The following is an 18615-nucleotide window of genomic DNA, read 5'->3' as shown; positions in this document are numbered from 1 at the left end:
AGTGGAAAAAATTTCTAAAAAGGTGGAAACAACTAAACTTCATTGCTCAAACTGAAAAACTTCTCTAAAATTAATAGTTAACATTTCACATACTTACACTTCTGTCTTTCTGCCAAGGGTCCCCTGCAACATGCTGAGAGCCCACAGGAAATTTCTTTAAAATCTATGTGATTGTCTCGGTTTTCATCAAAAGCATTAAACAAACCTGCAAACCACAAAAACATCTCCTGTTACAGCATCTGGCTGAAACAGCTGACAATGATACTTAGCATTTATATGAAGGGTTAATGGTTAACATTTGCAAGGAGAAGTACAAACACTTATGATCATAACTAATTCTCACTAAGTGTAATAAAGATAATTAAGCACTACTAAGACCACTGTAAAGGTGAATTAGATCACTTATGTGTGGCTAGACAAAGCCAGGGGTGGAGTGGGAAGGGAATCAAGAATTCTGAACAGGAGCCTTATTCTCATGCCTTCCTTGTAATGACTGATTTATAGTGTGTACATCTAAACCAGTATGATCAGGACAAGCTTTTTCACAAAAGCTAAAGGACCAAACCAGTAAAGGTACTCAGATGCCAAATGCTTTGGCTCTTCCAAAGTGCCTGATAGAAACTCCTGTGAAAATCACTGAATACCATTGCAAATTTGGCCCTAAGTGAATTAGGAGTTTTAGTTACTGGCCTTTGAAGGATTTAAGAGTTCTATTCATTCAGCACATATAACTTTTTTTTTTATCCCACAAAACTTTTTTTTTTAGTGACAATGACTCAGTTGCACTATTCACAGAAGACATATAGAACGACCAGAAACCATTCAAGTTTCCCTATAGCAGCTGTGTAAATTTATACCACTAAGAAGAGAAAACTCACTTATGAGCAAAAGGATGTAGGCATGTATCCCTATTGAATTGAACATAAGTTCTGGTATTTTAACAGCTTGCATCCCCTGCAGATGAATTTCCCATTTTCTACTTACTGCTGCCACTTGTCAGTAAAGATGACCACTTGGTGATAAAAAATTCTCACTCTAGGACTGCAGACAAAAACTAGCATGTAAATAGAATGTTACTTAATGTCCTCATGTTATGCAGTAAATGGCAATTAGACAATTGCAACCTCCAGTTATTACCAGAGTGGCTTCAACTTGAAAGACCAGCTTGGTTATTAATATGTCTGCATTGCAACATACAAATCTCCTGACCAAGTCTTCTGAACAAAGTCTTCCTCAACTTATGCTATTAGGGAAGACTGTCTCATTGACTGCATAACACAACTTCTGACTTGCATGCTGAATTGTCATTTAATAGACGAAACTCACACTTGTCAGTTTAAAAATGGTCTTCTATTTTATCTCGTCCAGGGACAGCAGTATATTTTGTCATTACAGAATCTTAAGGAGCCCAATGAAAAATTTTAAGGAACTACAGAGCAAATTACACACAAAGTTTGACGTATTTCCTGACAACTAACATGAATGCAACACATAGAAGAATCGCTTCCTTTGTCGTTCCAGATTTCCCAACAAATAGAGATTTCTCAGGCATCTTTTCTCATTTTCAAACATTCATAACTCAGTGGAATGATCTCTGTAATTTAAGCTTAAAATACATTTTAAAATAGGCCCACTTTTAAAGCCATAAAATTTGTATGTCAGTAGACAATCAGATACTGAACACCACAGCAAAATCATTTCCTTGCACGTTTGATCAAAGTTCCATACCTTCACTCAGAGATGGATGAATAGGAGGGGAAACTAAGGGGGCAAATGTTTCTAAATCAAAACGTCCAGTTCTTGATTGAGCTTTTAGCAGCCAGTATCGTTTTTCGAGATCAATGATGTCAGATTCTTCCACTGTATAATCAACAAAAATAAAAGAAATTTTTGGTGACATCTAGACCATGTTAGAATTCAGCACCAAATAAAAATGCAGCATTATTTTGTCACAAAGAGAAATGATGTTGATTTCTTTGTGCCTGACTCCTGAATATAAAAATTAAAAATACGAGCAGTAGAGAGACAAAGGTCCAATTTTACCTTCTTTATCTACAGAATCATCTTACCTATTCACCATCTAGGAGTTCAACATCAATAACATATCATCACAAGTGTTTAGAAATACAGAAATGAACTTTTCCCACCGCTAAAGGTTCCAGCAGCCTCTTCGTTTTCACATATTTCTTCTTGGTGAATTGAACAGGTAGATTATATGTGCGCTATCTTATTTTCCCAAGGTATCCAGTATTTAAAACCTCTAAAAGGACGCAAAGTAGCGTTTAAAAAAAAAATCCCAGAACTTTTATGGGAAAAAAAAATTATTTAGTACTTGGCTGCTCTCGAAAAATTCCTATTTGAAATTTTTAGCCTTCTTATACGGTAATAAGGCTAAATTTTAATGTGACATTTAAACACTGTATCTCAGCATTAATTTTTTCCAAATATAAAATAGTTTGTTTCACTTTATGATTTATACTACAGATGCACTTAGAAACCCAGACAACATTGGGGAGTGATTATACAAACCTAGAAGATACTTTATACAGAGGAACTTACAAGCTAATTTAAAGAAGGGGAAAAAACCAAAACCCCAAACCCAACGATGAGTAAAACAAGGTGCTAGGCAAAGGTGAATAAAAATAGCCAGAGGAAGAACTTGTGTTTTCTTTCAAAACATTATATACAACTGCCAGTCTCCTTACATTTTATCCTTGAAATTAAATATATATATAAAAATATTAAGTTTCTGCTCAACAATACTTTTAACCTTTTTACATATGCAAGTGTGTCACAACACTGCTTTAGGTCAGTGCAAATTAATTGGTTCTCAAATAGATATGTAATGACAAAGCTGTCTATATTAAGAACCACTACGCGTGATCCCATTCCCAGATGGTTCTGAGTCTTTAAATCCATGCCAGCTTTCTAATAGGTTTAACTTGAGCTATTTGGCCTGGTTTAGTCTACAGAAACAATAATAATCCTGTAAGGCTTAAGAAGAGAAGAGACCCCCAAAAAGTTACATATCAAATTGAAATTTTATTGATTTCTTTTCCTATTTCTGTCATTAGGAGTAGTAATTTAAACAGAATAGTAACTTATAGTAGGTAACCTACAATAAGCATGACCGAGTTGTAACTACCCAGCAGGCACATCATCTAATGCATCGAAAACCTTACCCTCATCAGCAGAAAGTTTGGAAAATTTTGAACAAAAATTAGTATCTGAAGTAGAGGTGGAGGAGTGGAAGGGGTTTGCATCTTCCTGTAAAATATTTTTAGGCAGTCTAACTAGAAAAGTAACATCAGTGAAAACATGCCCTCCTTTTCCTCTGTACATTCAGTATAATCACTAGACAAACCATACACTAGCATGCAGAACACCCACACCAAAGCTGCAGTTCTAGGGTCACGTTAAGCTGACATAACTTCAGGCTGAACAGAGAAAGTTTACCTTCCCCCTTAACCCCAGGCACGTGCTGCAGCATCCTCACTTGTATCATTATCAGCTATTGTGCATTTACATAGTAAGTGAGATAAGAGAACTGATCCAGAAGAAAAACTAAACTGATTTCCTTTCTCCTCTCCCCCTCCTTCCTAGACGGATCAAATTCCCTTATCTGGCTTACCATCTCCTGGCTCTTGTGTTGCAATCATAGAATGGTTTGGGTTGGAAGGGACCTTTCAAGGTCAGCTACTCCAACCCCTCTGCAATGAGCAGGGACATCTTCAACTAGATCCGGTTGCTCAGAGCCTCGTCCAACCTGACCTGGAATGTTTCCAGGGATGGGGCATCTACCACCTCTATGGGCAACCCATGCCAGTGTTTCACCTCCCTCATCGTAAAAAATTTCTCCTTTACATCTTGTCTGAATCTATCCTCTTTTTGTCCAAAACCATACTATGGCCCTACTAAGAAGTCTGTCCCCAATACATGAAGAAGCAATAATCTAAATACATAAAAGGAATGTTATTCTACCAGAAATCAAGGAAGATAAATTATTCCTTTGAAGATCAGCATATAGAAATATCATGGGTGCTTAGCACTGCCACAGATGTAAGCAACTTCATGATCCTCAGCAAAACAGTCAAGTGATATAGAACAGCATCTGGTATGTTCCAAGAAATACAGCGATTTCTTGATGATTTAACAACATACCTGCCCCACAACAGTCAGCGTATCAACAGATGAGAGAGAATCTACCAAATAAAATACACTTTCCCTCAGTCTTGTTCCCTCTACAGGTATCAGGGTGCTACAATACTGATAAGAGCAAGCTCACAACACATGGCTTTAGGACTAGAGTACCAGTATTCTGCAGGAAATAGAAGAAAAAGTATATTCATGGAGTTTCAAGAACAGAAATAAAAAAAAAAGGTAAAAGAAAAAAAGAAAGGTAAAAGCCACTTCATGAGACAGAACTTTATGTACATGAAGAGAATCACAGTACTATTATACTAGCTAAAGAACTGCACATAAAGGGCAAGTTTGTACTGTCATTTAGAAGAATTGCACATACACATTATTGCTGTCATTAGCAAATACAAAAGCATTATGCTAACCCTCTTGAGCATGAGCATGTAAATCACTTTGTTTCCTTCTAATCTACCTTTGTGACTAGGAAGAATAACAAATGTACTAGCTGCACTTCATTCTTGAAATGATGCAACACTAAGATTATTCAAAAAACATAAGGAAGCTCACATTGTCTTTACTGAAGAGTAAATCTGCAGAAACCTGCTTTCACTGGCAGATGCATTATTTATCTATAGGAATTAAGAACTGAAAGATTGTTTTATTTTGTCAGAGAACCTTTCTCAAATATCTATGGTAGAAGCTAGTTATATTCAATTTTTTTAATTGTACTTCACAGATGGTTTCTACAGTGCTAACTTTGCTGCTTTATATTTTAAATTCAGAAAAGAAAGGTTATCAGAAAGCATCTTATCTGCATTTCTGTCAAGCAGTGGTTGAAATTACGTGGTCATTTAAAAGACAAAGAATTTTCAAACAATCATCTTCAAAGGAATAGCTGATAAGTATTAGCATAAGTGCTACGTTGATATTATAGCCAAGGCAGGTCCAGCGTATTGACCTTCCGCAGAAGAGCCAAACATTTTCAAAAGTAAAACTGACGTAGTAGGAAGTAACATTCTTTGTATTGACTAGACTTACACAACTTAGGTTGAATACAAGTAAAAACGTGACAAAGGAATATTTTTCATTCACAGTAACAATGAATTGTAGCCCACTGCAATAGTTTCACTTCTATAAAATATGGAAAGATTTATTGGATTACAGCACATGTGAAAGTTTAACTCTGCAGTTGAAAAGCCAGCTGTTACATAATTTGATTTCTCCAGAGTGATTTTTTGCACATAATCTTGTAAATCAGTCTCAGGATATGTAATGCACCATCTATTCCTCCATAAACGTAAACTAAAAGAAATCTCTTGCAATTTATGATATACACATATAATCATATTTGTTAATGAAGTTTAAATGAAGCATGATAAAAGGAGACTGCACTTATTATCCAAAACATACTAATGTGTATGAAAAAAATGCCATATTCTAAAGAGGTTTTATATAGATAAAGGATTTTGCCTTTTCAAAGTATGAAATTTTTTTCCTAATGCCTGTTCAATCACATCAGGATGTGTGAACTGGGCTTTCATTCAGTAGGTCAAATTTTAAATAACTTATGATTATTTTAAAAAACTGTATCTTATATATACAGCATAGTCCAAAACATCAGAACAGACTGGCTTTCTAGGCCAAGTAAGTATTCATTTTTGTCAATTAAATACCTGATACAATTATTTGAGGTCACATGGAGATATATTGCAATTGTGAAATTTAATCATATGCTACCAGTTTACTACCATATGCTATTTTATGTCTCCCTCATCACTTGCCCATTAAAAATATGAAAAACTTTCAGATCTGTAAAACTATGAATAGTGTTTCTTAGTTCAATTCTCTAAGAATTAGACAAGTATAACCAGAAGAATGATAATGTCAAGTACACCTCAAGCCAGAGTCTTCATATCGTAAGGGAAGAACGGGTAAACATTTTCAGCAAAAATATGCACCTGAGAAACTGTAAATCTACTAAAAATGAGTTAATTTAAAACCAGCTGCCACACTGTGACTGACGGTCAGGTTGCATGACAGTGATAAACACAAAAAAAAAAAAAGCATCCTTCACTTTAATGCCATTTCCATGAAACGTATGCCCTTCTTAAATACTGCATCGGTAGCAAGCCATGAATAATCTTCTGTCTGAGAAAAAAATTTAAAAACATGTTTTCATTTCAGGCACTATTTATTACAATTCTTTATACAACCAAAATTGACTAAGTATTTAAATATATTTTAAAACTTTAACTTTTACCCACCTATTGGTACAATCCTCTCTGGTTCACAGCAGTAGAAGCATACCATATTCCCAACATTTTAACTGAAACTTGGTTTGTTTTACTGTTTACCATGATATCCTCCGCACAAAACTCATTCCCCAGTCACAGAGCGAGCTCTTCATTGCGCAACGGCTGAGTCAGAACCAGAGACCGAATGACTGAACACCAAACAGTATTTCTGACTAAACACACTTGTTTGTGGCTTTCAAATTAACACACGCAAGATTCTGGGACCTGGGCACAGAGAGCTGCTTTGCAAGACATAAAATAGCCCAGGAACTAAGAGGATAACGAAGTGGCAAGATGCAGATTAAGTGACACTGAGGCTTTTTCTTATTGGCCTCGTCTGCTGTAATACTTTCATCTTCCCCCCTCCCCTCAATTGAAAAATGGACATAGAGAGAAGGGAATACTATGACTTGAACCAAGATCCTTGTGTCTGTCAGACACAACTACCCAGGCTTTTATCTAGGAGAATATAGTGTATCACCGCCTTAAGATGGGAACCCATACAGAAGAGATATTAAACACTACAGTTCCTCTCAAAGCACAAGTGTTCACACACTTAGAAGAAAATAGTACAGAATGAAATTTGCTCTTGAAGGTACCTTTAATAAATCCAAAATCTTCAGAACTGACTTCTAGTGACCTTCCATACATCATTAAGAGATGGCGTTTCAAGAGTGGGTACCACAGCTGAAGTGGGCAAGCTACAGAACATGTATTTAACATCCAGACAGCCTTTTAACGTGAGCAAAGTTAAGTGATCACTTCATTTCACTTTCCTTTTACAGACTCACATCTTCATCTTAACACAAAGCCCTACAGGTTTATAAACCCATCTCTGACAGGAGCGTTTACTTCCACAACATTCAGTTTCAATTTTATACTATTTCAAAAACTCACTCTTCCATTTCAACCACGCTGTCTGGTTATGCAGGGCTTCTCTCATTTATTATGTTAAATTAGCGATAACTGTATGTTCTAAAATATAATTATTATACTGATTACACACTGTCTTACTGCATGTCGGTACGTAAGAGCTGTCAGAAAAAGCAGGAACACTTTGATGAATTTTTCTGACGACAGAAGAGAGTCTCTTCAATTCAGAAGAGAATTAGGATGCTATTATAGTAAGAACTCAGTGACACGAGAACCAGGTAACAAAGAAGTACAAATTACATGGTCTGTCAGTTTGAAACCAGTAACCTCTCTGATAAATGGGAGTATTCTCCCCATGGAAAAGAACTGAAAACCTGAGTATATAAGCCCATCACATGACACTGAGACACAACAAAATGACTCAAGTCATAAAAAAGGAACCACCACCTATGTTGCAGCAAAAGAAATATTTCCAGCCAAATGAAGGAAACTGATGAGGTGTCATCTGGTGTCAGAATGACAGCAACATGTATCACCCAAGGCTGAGATGGAACAGGGGATGGAGCACCTGGTCTGAAACAGACCTGCACTGGGCTCATTTTACTTTGACAAAAAGGTCAAGAAGAAACGTAACAGTCACTTGCATTTAGACTGAATGGTAAGAAGGAAGGAGAGCAGAGAGTGTCTGAAACCAAGGACAATGTTGACAGAAAATTAAGACAAACTGCCCACATGTAGAAGATGTACTGGAATAGTATACCCCAATGGAGAAAAAAAAAATTTAAAAAAAATAAGCCTCAATATCTTACGAAAGGAATGATACAGTGACCCCCCCAGGGTCTGCGCTTGGAGGGACAGGAGACCTTTCCATGTCTCATGTTCCTGTGTGTCTGTCTGCCAAACTAAGCCACAGAAAGCTGTACTTTGCAGATAGGATGGAGTCAGTTCCACTCTGATACCTACAAGAGTGCAAACCAGCTAGGGTAGGCAACAAAATGACAGCCTCCAGTGGCAGAGAATCGTTGTATTATTGAATTACATTTGGAAAAGATAAGGTGTTTAATTTGTAATTATTAAAGATGTATAATGATTTGGGGGAATATTCCCCTACAGAGAACTTTAGTGTTAGCAGTAGTCCCTGACAGGATTTATCTTTGATTTACATGCTCCACTACAGTGCTATTCAATATGATGTTTTAAAAAAAAACAAAAAACAAACAAACCCAAAAGGTACCCGATCATACGATGAAACTGAGAAAATCCAAACTACTGCTAGCTGGTCAGTACTCAGGTGTAGAAGAGAGTCATATCCCTGAAACTGGTTTTTGGGAACAAAGGTACAAAAGAAACTTAAGTTATTTTGGTAGCTTTCAAATGAAATTATTCATATTTATGATTTAAGTGAAATGGAACAAAATTTGATTAAAAGCAGTAAGTGTGTGCAGCTTCCTGTAACTTTAAAATTTCATTTCTAATTATGTGCTGAGAAATATAATTAAAGTCATCTGCATACCAAAATAAATGTTATTTACAAATGAAAAATTAGAATTCCTTTGTTTCCCTGATAGCTTGGCTCATTAAACAAATTTAAATGGAGTCACTGGTGCTTTGCAATAAAATGTTCGCTGTCTGTTTCTAAATCAATGTTAATAACTTTCACTATTTTTATCACTGCAATTTTTCATGTCTCTGACATATTATTCAAGATGTTTAATGGGAAGCAGTACACTGTGAGAGGAGGTAAGGCTTGGTAGGAAGGTCTGAAGCTTGAGCCAGGAGAGGGCGCGTGGCGAGCCAGCCGGAGCCCCGGAGCCAGGTGAGAAATTCATAATCGCTCCAGCAAGTTTCACAAATTAGTTTCCATTTTACAGTAGAAGAAATTTTAAAACCTTTCACTCTTTCACTGTACTCTGTTAACAGTGTCTGCCTAGGTTTACTAAACATTATTTCAGTTACTTGTTGTCCCCAAAGGAAACCATTATCCTAGGTAAAAGTATTAAAAACAAGCCTTCATTTAGAGAAAAGGAACTGTCATAACAGCCCTTACTGTTTTACATTCAGCTGTGTTAAGAATACTTCTGCTCTAAATTTCTTATTCTTTAGATTGACCTGATTAGACTGCAATTATTAAACTTAAAAAACAAAACAGCAAGGTCCCAAATATTCATACTTTGCTGCAATTACTTCCAAGTGCTCAAACACTGATATTTTCCTTACTTTTGCATGTGTTGTATGAGATTCCCATACTGTCTCAAATCACAAGGGAAATCATCGGATATGTTATAAAGAAAGTATTTGTCCAGACCTGGGGGAGGCTGGTTAGTTCACCAGCAGGTTATTTCACCAGTTCATCTTCCTACTATCTTAAATTCCTGACAGTTCTCCATAACTGTCATTTGAAAGATACCGGGCTGCAGACATCATAACACAGCACAACTACTTTCTCTTTTTCTTATTACAACATTTAACTGGAAAATAACAAAAACACAGTAAAATTTAATTTTATCTAGAGGTCCAAACATAACTGTCACATAAGCTTTCCAAATTCAGTTAAGTATACTGAGCCTGTGGACAGTATGCAGTTTGAAACACTTTACTGATTCAAAAATACATGTAAGCTACATAGTTTTCTGGAATACAATGAAAAGCTCGACCCCAGATCTGACATGCACTTGAAAATTCAATAATCACCTCAAACACTCTCAAATATTTTATTTTACTTCAGCGTTTTTAATCCTAACAATGGAAAACTTAATTTTTCACTCAGTTCTACCTTCATTACACTCAGCCAACAGCTTATAGAAGTAAGCTGGCAGTAAAGAAACACCGCCAACTACTAGAAAACACTGAATTTCTCAGTGGTCTAATGCAATACATAGCAACAGAAATTAATTTTTTTTTTTTTTTTCCCCCCAGAAGTTAATTTTTTTTCCCCTGAGAACACAGGTTGTGTTGAAACACCCAGCAAAGACCCAAAACTCTGCAAACATATTTCACAAGGCTTTAAAAGTCTGGTAAGTTCTCCAGCAGAACATGTAGCCATATGAACTAGCACACATAAAAAAAAGAGCAACAATGCATGCAAGTTTCCTAGAAAAGAAAGAAGACTAAACACTTCCTTTTGTAATTCGTTTTACAGTATCAGATGCCGCAATACGCAGGAGTGTTACGAAATTATTATAAACCAACTTGATCATAGAGAGATTAAAACCAAATACAGAAGTATTACTTCAACTTCTAACCTTAAAATCTGAGGAATTACAAGATACAGCTAAGAAGCAGAATAAGCTGATTTCAGGACTGACATTTTCAACAAAGATGATGGCTACACTGAGGTAAGATCACTGAGTCTGCTATGAAAATTTATACAGAAAGCAAGACTGTTGCTTCATAAAGAAGTCCGTATATGTAACAGCAATTAAGCAAGCTCTGAGACTGCACAGTTGAAGATGTCAAAGAGGTAACTGGAAGTTAGAGCGGACAATAGTCACTAAATGGAAAACAGACTACGCTCCTGCAGAAGGCGTCCTCAGAAAAAGATTTTAAGGCTGAAATGGTAGCAGAGACGCTGTTACCAGTTCATAGGTCCTTGCAATCAAAAAGGCTCAAATGTAAACTGAGGTACTTGAGGCAACTGGATTTGCTAGGGACTGATTAAGTAACTGGGATTCTGTTAAGACAAAGGTTGAGAAATTTGAGATGAGAAGATGAAAATACTCCCTCTACAAAATGAAAAGGAAAAAAAAATAACTACTACAGTAGAGATAAATATGACATGGAACCACCTGAACAATTTTTTTCTAAGAATCGGAACAGATTTTGTCCCCATTCATTTTTTTCTAATATGCTTCTCATCCAGTCTCCTTAATTGTTTATAATTATAGCACTTCAATCTTAATTTCTCTAATTCTTTGTTTAAAACTGAGAAAATCTCTTAGACTATAAATTGAAGAAAGGCTTTCTTCTTGATTCAAGAACATAGGTGTGGGTTGGCTAAAGTAGAACATTATGTTCTTCAGTCTAAAGACCATTTCTTTCTGGAATAATTTATTTTGCACATCTGAAATAGCTAGGAATACAGTTGAGGGCCTGGCTGCAGAGGGTAACAGTGACAGGTATATTAAAACCAGAGGAAGTGAGAACATTAAATATGAAATAAAATCTACTAAAACAGTAGCTCTTGATTTTGTTTTTTATTATAAACCTCAGTTTCAGTATAAAAAAACCTTCCACAAAAAGCATAGTAAAAATTGTTCAGAAAAAGTTTCAATTTTGAAGCATGAAAAAAAATTGAAGTAAGCTCTGAGGTAATATCCACGGGCCTGGCGTAAAGCTTTCTTTGAACATTTAGGGCAGAGGAAACTTGACAAGGTTGGAGGCATGGTGGATCTCAATTCGATACAGCTTGAGAGATTTTTCTGAGGGCTGAAGTCTAGAAAATTCAAAGAGGGTTGGGGTTTTTTTTTTTAGCATACCTCTTTCTCTACCTTGTCTATTAGACCTCAGAGAATTTAGTGGTCTTCTGGAACCTCAGTGTCTACTGCAGTCTCTCATGTAATGCAAATAAATTACCTCCCTATAAACTAATTTTATTACGCATTTTCATTTCAGACGGTCAGAACAGAATTTTAATGCTCATATTTAAAACCAAGAGAAAAAACTGTATGTTGCTTTATTCAAGTAACCCACCCATTAAAGAGATTAAATGCCGTGCTGACACCAACAAAGAAAATCTATGAGAGTACATAAAACACAACCAGATTGCTCAAATCACTAACATCTCAACAGCAAACACCCTTCTCCTAGGGATACCACAGTCCCTTAGATGCTTTACTGTAATGTATAGCATAATTTATCAAGTATAATTTATCAGCCTTTTGTTTTTACATTTAATTTAAAAAACAGCTGCTCCTTCTTTTACATTAATATAGACATAAGGAAGCACTTGTTCTTTGGAGATTATTCCTAAATGCAAATCCTGAGGAGGCTTCTCTTTAGTTAATTTAGTTCCCTGACTACATCACGTGCCAGGAATATTACTTATTTTACTGCAGAAAGCAAATTAAGAAGTAATACTTATTTCTGAATCGAGCATTATTTTCAGAACTGTCTCAATAGTTTTACGATCCACTGTATCTGAAAGACCAAATATTAAAGCAGTATTAATGTCAAGTCAATTTAAATAAATGTATTTCCCAAAGAGAAGATATTTTCCTTTTTTTTTTCTTAATTGGCTCAGTAGCAAAATTCTACTGCAAGAAGTGTTGCTAACTCAATATTGTTATCTCTTAAAAATAACGACCAACAGTGTCCTTGTACATAACAATGTTTTACGTGTCACAGCACAAAACGCAGAGAACAAATTAGCATGGAGAAGAAATTTATCTCACTGAACAGAACTGCACGTATCTCATCAGAGTAGGGAGCTTTAATAAACAACTACAGCAAGGCAACAGTTTATGTCTGTGAACTCAGAAACAGTTTTAAAAAATGTGCGTAATAACAAGCATTGTTTACTTACAGTGTGTGACTCCAGCCAGGGTTTGATAGAAGGTAGGTGTATCACTATCATCAGTGAGTGTCACATATACACCTCCAGACAGCAGCCAACGGGAAAACGTGAAAGCATCTTTGTTGTGCAATAGCCAAACCCTGAACTTCTCATAGTTTACCTTTTCACCCTGTAAGAAAAATAAGAAAATGTGAGCTGTTTTAATCTGCTTTCTCAGTACCAGTAAACAGGAACCATCCAGCTGTATGAACAATAATTGGGACAATGTCCTATAAAAATAAGTACTAAAATAATTTTTTTTCTTTGGAGCCATGCCTGTTTTTCCATTTCATTCTGAAATACAGCACTGGGAGGGAAATTAGACTCCTCAGCTCTCTCTGCATTTCAACCACCTACTCAACGTGTCCTTTGGAAAGTCATTTACTCTGAACCTCAGGTTAAAGGGATTAGAAGAAAAATGGTTACTTAAAACTCAAAATAACAGAGGTTATTTTTATGAATTTAAATTTATTATGATAGATAAAAGCTCTTATGTGCCAAGTAACAGGTGCTATAAAATCATAAACATTCTGCTATATCTGCGGAACTATACAAACACTTAACACAGAAAAACTAGATTTGTGAATAACTAATAATATGATTAATCGCTGCGGTAGCACGTCAATTTTTTGCCTCTATTGACCAAAACCCACTCTGGAGCATACATGCAAACATGAATGTCAATTCACAGTATCTCCTAACTCAGTCCTCTTGCTGGATGTCTTATGGAACTGCCTGTTCCGGAATACATAAAAACTATAGATTCACAGAGTTTAAATGCTGGAGAGGCTGTTTAAACCATTTAATTGAATGGTTTCCAAGCTGTGGCCATGATACCATAGAGATCAGCAGACTAATTTCTACAGGACCTACAAAACTAACTAAAATCCAAGCAAACCTATTATCAGTAGACAAACTCATTATATGGAGATCCTAATCTCCATGAGACATAAACAGGGGTCTGCAAAGTGAAAGAGGTTTCAAGTCATTGATTATTTAAACTTCCCTAATATCACAGACCATTAAACTTTGCTGAATTACATCTCTACAGAATCCAACAGTTTGCATTTGGCCACGGACTATCTGCAACTGCCAACTACAGAAAATTGAAAATCCACTACTTCCTTTGCCAGTTTGCTCAAATGGTTAATCACCATTGCCGCTAAAACATTTGCTTCATATTCCAATTGTAATGTATCATTTCAGATCATGCCTCTTTTTCCTAGACTAAAGAGCGTTAGTTACATTTTTCTCGAACAAATAAATGCAGAAATACCCCAATACTTACAGCTACTATCATAGACTTCCACATGGTTATAATTCAAGGAAGTCAAGATGCTACACTGCTATTCCATCACCAGTTTAATCTGCATAGATCCACACTACTGACTGACAGCATGGTCCTAACCTTCCCTCTTACCAAACGCTGTTTCTGAGCCTTCATCCCTTCTCTTTTGTGACAGCAATCACATTAGTGCAGTCATGTGGCAAAACAGATCTAGCTGAAAAATAACTTATAGGATTAGAAGCTACAGAAAAAGGGCTTACTTCTCAGCCAGATCAGTTTCCCAATCCAGTTCATCAAGGCATCATATAAATACTTGAGCCAGCACAAAGTTAGGAGAATGACAGTCAGGAAAAGGGCAACTCAACAACATGGACTTTGCAGGACTTAACCCATTATGGAACCACTTGCTTAAGCAAAAAAAAAAAAAAAAAAAAAACAAACCCAAAAAACCACCAACCCTCTACTGCCAAATTAACGGAGAAGAAAAAAGCAGCCCACAATTTTTTTTTTTTTTTTTTATTTCTCTAACAGTTCGGATCAGAGACAAGATCATTTGCTTACTACCTGTTCCACTCTACTTTCCCTCTACTTTTTGCACTGCTTTCTGTAAACACAGCAAGAGCTGTGTCACGTTTCACTAAGACTGCATCGTTGCAATTGATTAGAGGAAGGACAAGGAAGAAGAGGGACAGGAAAACTTTGGACAGGGGGAAAAGGCATTTGAAGCAAGTAATGTTTACAGCTGAGCCACGATGGAACTTGAGCAACTAGAGCAATACAGGTATCACTGAATTTGTTTCCTGTATTTCAGAAACAAGAGTCAGGAAAACTCAAGATGCATTTTAAAGCTTATATTTCTAGATGAATACATGCAATAATTCTGAAGAACAGGAGTACCTATAAACATCATCCTTGAAAGCATAAACTCATCTGCCATACGGCAGGAAGGAAGGCCCACAGCAGGAACATTAAACTTTCTCGCTCTCCAGCAATGACCTAGTATGATTAACAGGCCAGTAAATCCTGCTGAGTGGGTTATTACACTATTTTCATTTTAAAAGAAAAATCAATATACAGCATTTTCTTGAACAGGAAAATGGTATGAAGCCAGATTGATACTTCTTTTCCTGCAAGACTTCATAAAGTATTTCTGGATTTCTTGGACAGTGTGCAATTAACTGTTAGGGTATAATTCATCACACCATATTGATGGGAAATTATAAATAGGAAATACTGAAGTGGGTCAGCTCCAGAAACTGGACTGCAGTATACATATGATTTATGATTACAGCCAAGAATGAAGAATGTAATCATTGCCTACAAAGCCAACATGACACCACCGCCAGATTAAATGAGTCTGCCTCAGCCAATGCCTATAACCAAAGTTACCTTCAATACAGTACAATAAAATTTAAGGTAATGAAGTAATCTGATATCCACAAATAAAGCTTCTAGACAATCAGTTTTTCAGTGGAATGTATAATGATGACTAGATTTTGCTGATCTGTAGTCCTCTGATAACAAATGAAGCAACCAAAGCACAAAAACCTGACAATTCATCAGGATCACTAGTGCCAAAGAAATATCTGTGAATATTTAAAAGTAACAATAGCCCGTTTTAGAGGACTTCAGCAAACTTCATAAACATTACATCTCTCAAACAACCTAAAGCATAAATAAATGTTGTAGCTCCTAGCAGGCACAGTGAGACAAAAGTAATACTATAAAACTACCATTTTTAAGCAACCACTGCTGGCAGGCATTTTTAAATCCAGGATGCAGACTTCCCTTCCCCTCCCAGATCTGTATTCTAGATTTCTTCCCCAATCACAGTAAAATGTCCACACTAATGAAAAAATTCCACTAACAATATTAGTAGTTAAATTTACTTGGTAACATGGTTATCCTTGGGAAATGATACCTTTCAAACTAGCACAGTAAGTAAAGCAGCATGGAGAACGCCTACATTTATATACCAAGCTGCAATTCACATCAATACAAATTAATGTAATATTACAACATAAGAAGCTATGAGCTTTTACCCAATTTAAACAAGGTCCATTTGTCCCCATACATGCACAAGCATGTATGTCAGAGAAAAACAAACTACCCAATGTATGAAATACCTCAGAGAAACATTTCTTGAGTGACTCTGGGACTTTTCCATCGACCACATGCAGCATCTTCTCCATCTCTTCACGGACAACATAACTCCCAGATTCATTAGAAAAGAGACTGAAAATGTCTGAGGAAGTAGAGAAATGTTTAAGCAACGATGGTGGTTACATTTTTCAATTATTAAGTTCACAACTGGCTGAGAATGCCAAAAGCTGTGCAACAACTAAAGGACTAAAAACTTAGATTAATTCAATTTCAATATAGCTCAACAAGGTTTAGGTCAAGAAGTATCTCCTTTTTCTTTTACCATTGTCCACTAATCAAAAAGAAAATAAACACTATCAAATCAGATTAACAAGGAAGACAAAACAACAGAAGTCAGTAGGCAGATGCTTTCATTTGTTTTGAAAAATATCAATGCCATCCTCCTTCCTCTGCCCACATACAGTGATCAACAGTCTTTCTGTAGGATCCTAACATTTACATTCATGATGACTTATCAAATATTTCATTTTGGTGAGTACAGAAAACAAAAATGCACTGAATTTCAAAATACACAGCTAAAAATGTCTAAAAATATACTGTCTTTACTGGAAAATGTATGGCCTGGTTACATATAAAAATAGGGACTTAGTATACCACAATTTATGCTTGCTTTACATAAGCGTATTATACACTTACTCTCCACTATCCTGTTGTTACTGTTCTAAGTTACATTACTTACATTTTGCTTTCTCTTCCTCTCTGCCTCTTGTAAGTAGAACTAATCCAACTATCAAGTTATTGAAGTGCAGCCCTTTGGATATTCCTCCAAATGAACAATAGATAACCTAGAATAATAAGACAGAGAAGTTAACCAAAAAGTTTACAGGGCAAACAGGGATGTCAGAACTAAAAGCAACAACTTATACTAAGGCTCCTTCTTACGTAGTTTTTAGACTAGTCATCTCCCATTCAGCTAAACACACTTCTGATTTTAATTCTGTTAACTTTCATAGCTCTTCCAGTATCTATAAGACAGCCTTTCCAGGGGCTTTTATTTAGTGAAATGCAGGTACTTTTCCTGAACAGCAATATTAAAAAAAAAAAAAAAAAGCTAAAATCCTCCAATGAAGACAGCTTCTTGCTTGCTCACTGGTGCTATCTCCCCAGTCTTATCAAGGTAATGAAGATGAAATCTCCTCCAGACTGGGCTTTGATAGTCTCAAAGCCATCAAGAGGTTGTTGGAGCATCAAGTGTTTCATTGCCCCAGTCAGGGGAGATACACTTCCAATAAGCCATCAAAAACTGCTGCTTTGAAACGTTGTGACACAAAAAAAACCAAAAACCAAACAACCTTCCATCAACAATACCTTAACTATCTTATCACTGCAACTGTTGCTAGAATGACCATTCCAGTTTAGTACCCTGCTCTAACAATAGTACTTAAATCTTGCTTCCAACAGAAAGCAATAGAAATCAAGACTTCTATTTGGAAGTTACTCGAAGATCCACAGAGCCGCCACCAGGCACAACACTGTCAATGGAAGGGCTGAAGCATTTACCTTTCACATGAAAGTAGTCTGTACACTGCAGCTTAACTTACTCAACAGCATCTTAACAGTGATTCAATACTGATACATAAGATATGAAGGAAGTAAGTCATTTTAGGACAAAGAGCAACTACTTTTAGTAAACAAGAATTACCAATTCGCTTATTGCAATGTACTACTTCACCTTGCCTCTAATACTACAAAGCACAAATTAAAATATGTATGCTATACTGCTCTTCAAATATGGACTCCTCCTGTAATCCCAAATCTATTCCTACAAGCACCAGTACTTTATCAGTATCACAAGACAGAAATCTGCATTAGGTAATAGAACTTAAAGCAGTCAGAACTTATCAATTATTCTTACATACAAGAATTATTTCAGTGTCTATGTCTTATAATTTGATTTCTTATAGATATCACACTGTACATCTAACCATAAAGAGAAAGTATTAAGTCTAGCTGATGGGGAACTATTACTGTGAAAGACCAGAACAAAGTGATTTGTCACTGATCATGGTTTGGACAGTAGGCTTATTTGCTGAACTTGTTTTTTAAATATAACTTTTTCAGAGGCAAAGATAAAGGAACAGAGATCAACTTCTATTAAGAAAAGTATTGTGCACATTTTAAACAGTATTTTCTTTGCTTGCATCTGAATCACATTCTAAGTAAACAATATTAAAACCAGGATGCGTACATGCAGTTATGTACTGCTTTTTCATTTTTCTCTAGTAAAGTTTTGAGTATATTCTTTATATGAGAATTTAGCCAAATAGCAATAGCAGACTTCAGAGGTCAGCAGAGCTTCATAATTA

At 35.9% G+C, this 18615-nt stretch overlaps 1 protein-coding gene across 4 annotated transcripts in view; it reads right to left on the bottom strand.

Moving 5' to 3' along the window:
* The window catches only part of USP32 (ubiquitin specific peptidase 32), an 81279-nt gene that overhangs the window by 33430 nt on the left and 29234 nt on the right, over positions 1 to 18615 (bottom strand). For 3 of the 4 annotated variants that reach the window (XM_030027960.1, XM_030027961.1, XM_030027962.1), the window contains exons 3-7: positions 16989 to 17094; positions 16273 to 16391; positions 12829 to 12988; positions 1729 to 1860; positions 98 to 205 (exon numbers count right to left, since the gene is read on the bottom strand). In XM_030027960.1, the coding sequence (XP_029883820.1) occupies positions 98 to 205; positions 1729 to 1860; positions 12829 to 12988; positions 16273 to 16391; positions 16989 to 17094 (625 nt within the window). Of the gene's footprint in view, positions 1 to 97; positions 206 to 1728; positions 1861 to 6404; positions 6672 to 12828; positions 12989 to 16272; positions 16392 to 16988; positions 17095 to 18615 lie in introns of those variants that run through there. The other variant, XM_030027963.2, reaches the window with a different exon arrangement.

This window comes from Aquila chrysaetos, chromosome 10 (assembly GCF_900496995.4).
Source record: "Aquila chrysaetos chrysaetos chromosome 10, bAquChr1.4, whole genome shotgun sequence".
NCBI lineage: Eukaryota > Metazoa > Chordata > Aves > Accipitriformes > Accipitridae > Aquila > Aquila chrysaetos.
The sequence above is the reverse complement of the archived record's forward strand: the minus strand, read 5'-3'. Positions and strand labels throughout refer to the sequence as shown.